The sequence below is a fragment of the Xylocopa sonorina genome, chromosome 15 (genome assembly GCF_050948175.1).
Source record: "Xylocopa sonorina isolate GNS202 chromosome 15, iyXylSono1_principal, whole genome shotgun sequence".
NCBI classification, from domain to species: domain Eukaryota; kingdom Metazoa; phylum Arthropoda; class Insecta; order Hymenoptera; family Apidae; genus Xylocopa; species Xylocopa sonorina.
In genome coordinates this window covers 748,719-753,698 of record NC_135207.1, presented here as the reverse complement: position 1 = coordinate 753,698, position 4,980 = coordinate 748,719, and the positions used below count along the sequence as shown (strand labels likewise).

The window sequence follows — 4,980 nt, the reverse complement described above, 5'->3', positions numbered from 1 at the left end:
TAACGCTATTTCTTCTTTGCACCACTGTTATTGTAATGCTGTCAAATTTGTTCTTTGCAATAATTTCACAACGACAAAGGAAAATTTATGATTTAAAGATCAAAATGATTATTATCACAAAGTGGAAATTATGAGAGGTATCGCAAACAAATGGAGACCGAGGCTGGCGAGTATTTATAATACATTCCTACATTAGTTGTTGTCCCTCTGCACACCAGGTTATCCATCATCATGCGCACTGTCGTTATTGGCCGAGGATGATGAAGAGCATATACATAAATTTGATATATATGTATTAGGGGGACCGGAAAGTAATGTCGTTTCTCCGCATGTCGATATTTGATTGTGATTTGTCAGCTCATTGTGTACTTCGAAGTCGTGTCAAAGACATTTTAAGGTTATTGTGGCTTGTTCATTTCTAAATAATTAAATATTAGACTTTTTTGGCAATTTGGAGTGAAATGGCCAGCCAAATACTGGAAGAGCATATCCGGCATTGCATGCTTTTCGAGTTTCGCAAGGGTAGTAACGCAACAGTTGCGACCAAAAACATTTGCGATATTTATCCAAGTGCATTAGACGTTCGTAAATGCCAAAGATGGTTCTCCAAGCTCAGATCCGATAATTTTGATCTCTCTGACTCCTATCGATCAGGAAGACCAATAACATTAGACAACGACATGCTAAGGTCAGAAGTGGAAGCAAATCCAGGTCAGACAATCGAGGAACTCTCAAACACCCTTAACCAACCTTAGTCGACCATCCAAGAACATTTGCATCATATTGGAAAAATAAGCAGAGCAAGTGTTTGGGTCCCCCATAATCTGTCCGAAGAGAACAAAGCCAACCGATCCATCACACGCAACGTATTGCTTCAACGGCACCATAAAGAACTTTTTTTTGATTGCTTGATCACTGGAGACGAAAAATGGGTCCTATATAATAATACAAAATGCAAAAGGCAGTGGCTCTCTCCAAATGAATCACCACGAAGTACTGCGAAACCGAGTTTACATTTCAAAAAGGCGCTTCTGTGTGTTTGGTGGAATATACGCGGAGTTGTTCATTTTGAAGTGCTGAAACCTGGACAAACTGTTAATGCATATCTTTATTATGAACAATCCGATCGAGTGAACCAATCTTTAATCGAAAAGTATCCGGCGATTCTCAACAGAAAAGGCGTTATTCTGCAACACGACAATATAAGACCGCACTGTGCAAGACGAACCTTGGAAAAAATTAGTGAATTGGGGTGGAAGGTACTGCCTCACCCAACATACTCGCCCGATATCGCACACTCGAATTTCCATTTATTCCGATCGCTACATTTTCTTAGTGGTAAAAAATTTGAAAATTTGGATGATGTTCAAAATGCTATTTCGAGATATTTTACTAAAAAATCAAGTGATTTTTATCGGTCTGGCATTGAAGATTTGCACACTAGATAACAAAAGGTTGTTGATAACGAAGGTGATCACATTATTGATTAAAAATTTATTTGTTTGAATTTAATTTAAGAAAGCGACATTACTTTCCGGTCCCCCTAATATATAAATTTGATGCTCTTCATCATCCTCGGCCAATAGCGACAATGCGCGTTATGATGGAGGACCTGATGTGTATATATATATTATTGTATCATTAAAACTATTTCCATTGATAGTATACTCTGTGTATATGTGTGTGCCCGTGTGTGTGTGAGTGTGTATGTGTGTGTGTGTGTATACGTGCGTGTGTGTGTGTGTTTGTTCATATCGTTTGTTTATATAAAGTTTTTGCGATAAAACTAGTTGTACAAATACTTTTTTAACCCATTGTAGGAAGCAAGTGAAGTAGAACGGCAACGTTTTGTAAGCATTTAATATATGATTTTGTTTCATTTGGTCTCTAAGTGTACTTTACAGACCAAACTTACCAGTAATATCTGAAATAATTAAAAGTTACTACATATTTTTGAAGGTCGGACAATAAAGCAGCCGCCTATTATAATATTCGATTTAACAATGCGACACGTGTTTACTTTAATACTTAGAGCAGGGATTCCTTACGGAGTCGATGGAATTTTAAAAACGGTTGGTAGTATCCCAATATTCTATTGGGGACTGATGAAAATATTTTTAATCGATGCAATTACTAGATAATAATACCGGGTTTAATACATATAAATGTAATGTGCATACATAGAGCGATGTGATGCACGCCTTATATCTTTCTTTTTAATTTAAAGCCAAACGTGTCGCTATAATTATAACATATAAATCAGTGAAATTGCAAAAATTTTCTAATAATGTTATTGTATTTACTGAATTGTTCTTGCAACAGCAACAGCAGTTAATAATTTATGAATTATAATAACAAAAAATTTTGGAGTTCACTGAAAGAAAAAATAAAATTATGTCAAGAGGGTCAAAGTAGAAAAAAGGCTAGAAATATAAAGCATAAGATGGCTATCGTCATTTTTTCTAACTAGATAATGACTGTCTTTTGTTGGCGATTACCGCCGTTTTGTCGCATGGTTTGTTACATAGGATTGACTATGTTATGATTGCTAAATTTTCTTCAGTTACATATTGAAGTCCACTAATTGTTGTATCAACGAGTATTTTACCAACGATATACTTCTATCAAAGCTACGAACTCCGCCATGTTTCATCGAAATAGTTTCTTCAGTTTAATTGTACATAATTAATCGAACTTCTTTGCTTTCATAAATCGAAAGAATTGCTGCTTGAAGGACATTCTTTTAATGAGTTTGACCTTTATGTATGATATTAGGATTAAGTAACATCTCAATGACATTTTATAGATTATAGTCGTTTGTTTGTTTTTTCTTTTGTTTCAACAATTTGACCAAAGCTGTTATTTAGCAGTAAACCAAAATCTAATGAAAATGTTATAACTAACATATACCTCCTCGTATAACATCGTGGCTGTGTACACAGAGTTTCGTCGATTCTGACGTGGCATGTGACACTAATCCATGTTCAGGTTAAGAAGACTGATAAATAGAAAACTAATCTATCGACATTTATTTTACAGTAAGAATGTGTCTAGTTGTGTGTCTACAATTATTACCAATTCAACGATACACATTAAAATTATATATTACTTTCTCCGATAGATTAGATAGATGGATTATTTGAGAACATATGTATGTAACCTTTTCACCGCGGCCTACTCGACTATCACTGTCGTACGCCGCGCCAGAATCGACGAGACTCGGTCTAGGTTAAAGAATTTGATACATGTTTACAATCAAATATCGGTCTATACTTAATTCATTTATAGTTGTTATATTCTTGTAAAACAGTTTACAAAATATCTATTTCATAAACCGTTTTATTTAACACAGGAACAACGTTTTAACATTTAACTTATTCATATTTCTTTCACTATAGGTAATGTTAATGAGTCCTCAGTGGAGTGAGTCTCAAGAGAGCAAAGTAACCCTTCAAGAAACGCCACAACGTGTACCCATATTTAGTGAGTTTTTGCGATACTTTTACACTGGCCAAATAAGGATCAATTACGGAGTTGTTTTACCGATATTATCATTAGCTGATAAGTATAACGTTGAAGATTTGATATCGTTGTGCCTTGATTATATGCAAAATCATATCGCACTAGCTGCCATACACGGCACTCTAGTATCGCGGTTGCAATATACTTCAAACTGTATACTTCATCGCGGTTGCAATATACTTCACAATATCACTCAAGCATGTCAGAACTTTATTAAATGGAATATGGAATTGGTGGCTACCACTGCGGACTTTGGAAATTTTTATTTAGATATCTTAGTGTCGTTATTACACCAGAGTAGTCTAGTGATAAAGGATGAAATGACATTATATAGATGCCTAGAATCTTGGTTGGATCACCAAGCGAACCGATTAAAAACTCAACTGTCGCACGACGAATTAGAGGCAACATTAGAACAATTGGTAGTAGCTGTAATGTCCCCTGTTAGATTTCCAATGATGTCCTCTCGACAACTAGCAGAATTACTTTTATTTCCTTTAACAAAGAAAGACAAAGAATTCTTCGTAGAACGTATGTCTATAGGAATGTCGTTTCATTCTGGCCAATTGAATAGAGTTAAAGAAGTCAGTTTAAATGAAGAAGACGGTGCGTTACTTTTCGAACCAAGATTATACACTGTAGATACTTGTAGTTCATTGCTTACGATAGAAAATTTTCACGACCTACCCTCTTATCACACAAGAACGCTTGTGTTTTCGAGTCTTTCGTGTTTAGCAGAGTACGCTGGTGATCGGGCCTGTGAATGGGTCGTAGATATATATCCGAAAGGCGTTTAGTTTAAAAAGTTTTTCTTGATAGTGTGGCAGGGAACGGTAGAAATGCCTGAACATGTAAAACGTTCGGTTAGGTTATCGCTCACGAGTAAGGAACCACCGATAAATAGCGATACCGACATGCGAGCGAAAATAGGCGTTCTAATATACGGACTGCAGGATGGTGTTGAGCATATTGCAAGAGTAACAGAAATTATTCACAGGTTTAGTAAAGAAGAACGTGTTCTTAATTTGGATGATCTTTTGCCGTTCGAAGAACTTAATCCGCAACAGGGTTCTGTGCAGGAAAATAGATCTCCTTTTCTCGTAGGTCCAAATAAAGATATGCTCAAATTACATATTGTTATATCACCAGCTAGTTAGAATAGACATATCTTTCAGATCGAGATAAAAAGTTTTGTATTTTATTGGGATATTACACTAATAATAATGATATGAATAATATATTTCCAATGTGCTTAAATATATTGTCAACTTTTTTATTCGTATTAATCTTTCGTTATCCCCCTTAGGTTATATGATTCAGTCTGTTGTAGGCGATTCGGTCAAATGTGCTGCGCCACACAGCGTGCCGGATAGCCAATTTAGGTGGACAAAAGTAAAAGTCTAGATTTTTACCAAAAATAAGCTGATTCTGAGTAGTTTTCTTTGTAAGACTAATTAT

General features: G+C 35.4%; 1 protein-coding gene and 1 pseudogene across 1 annotated transcript; both read left to right on the top strand.

The window, feature by feature from the left end:
• The first annotated feature begins 314 nt into the window (after nucleotides 1–314).
• Nucleotides 315–912, top strand: LOC143430552 (histone-lysine N-methyltransferase SETMAR-like; annotated as a pseudogene).
• A 2,410-nt stretch (nucleotides 913–3,322) lies between these two features.
• LOC143430719 (BTB/POZ domain-containing protein 17-like) lies at nucleotides 3,323–4,679 on the top strand. The gene is given in 1 exon segment (XM_076907106.1): nucleotides 3,323–4,679. A coding segment is annotated over 1 exon segment (1,278 nt). The 5' UTR covers nucleotides 3,323–3,401.
• The last annotated feature ends 301 nt before the right edge of the window (nucleotides 4,680–4,980 follow it).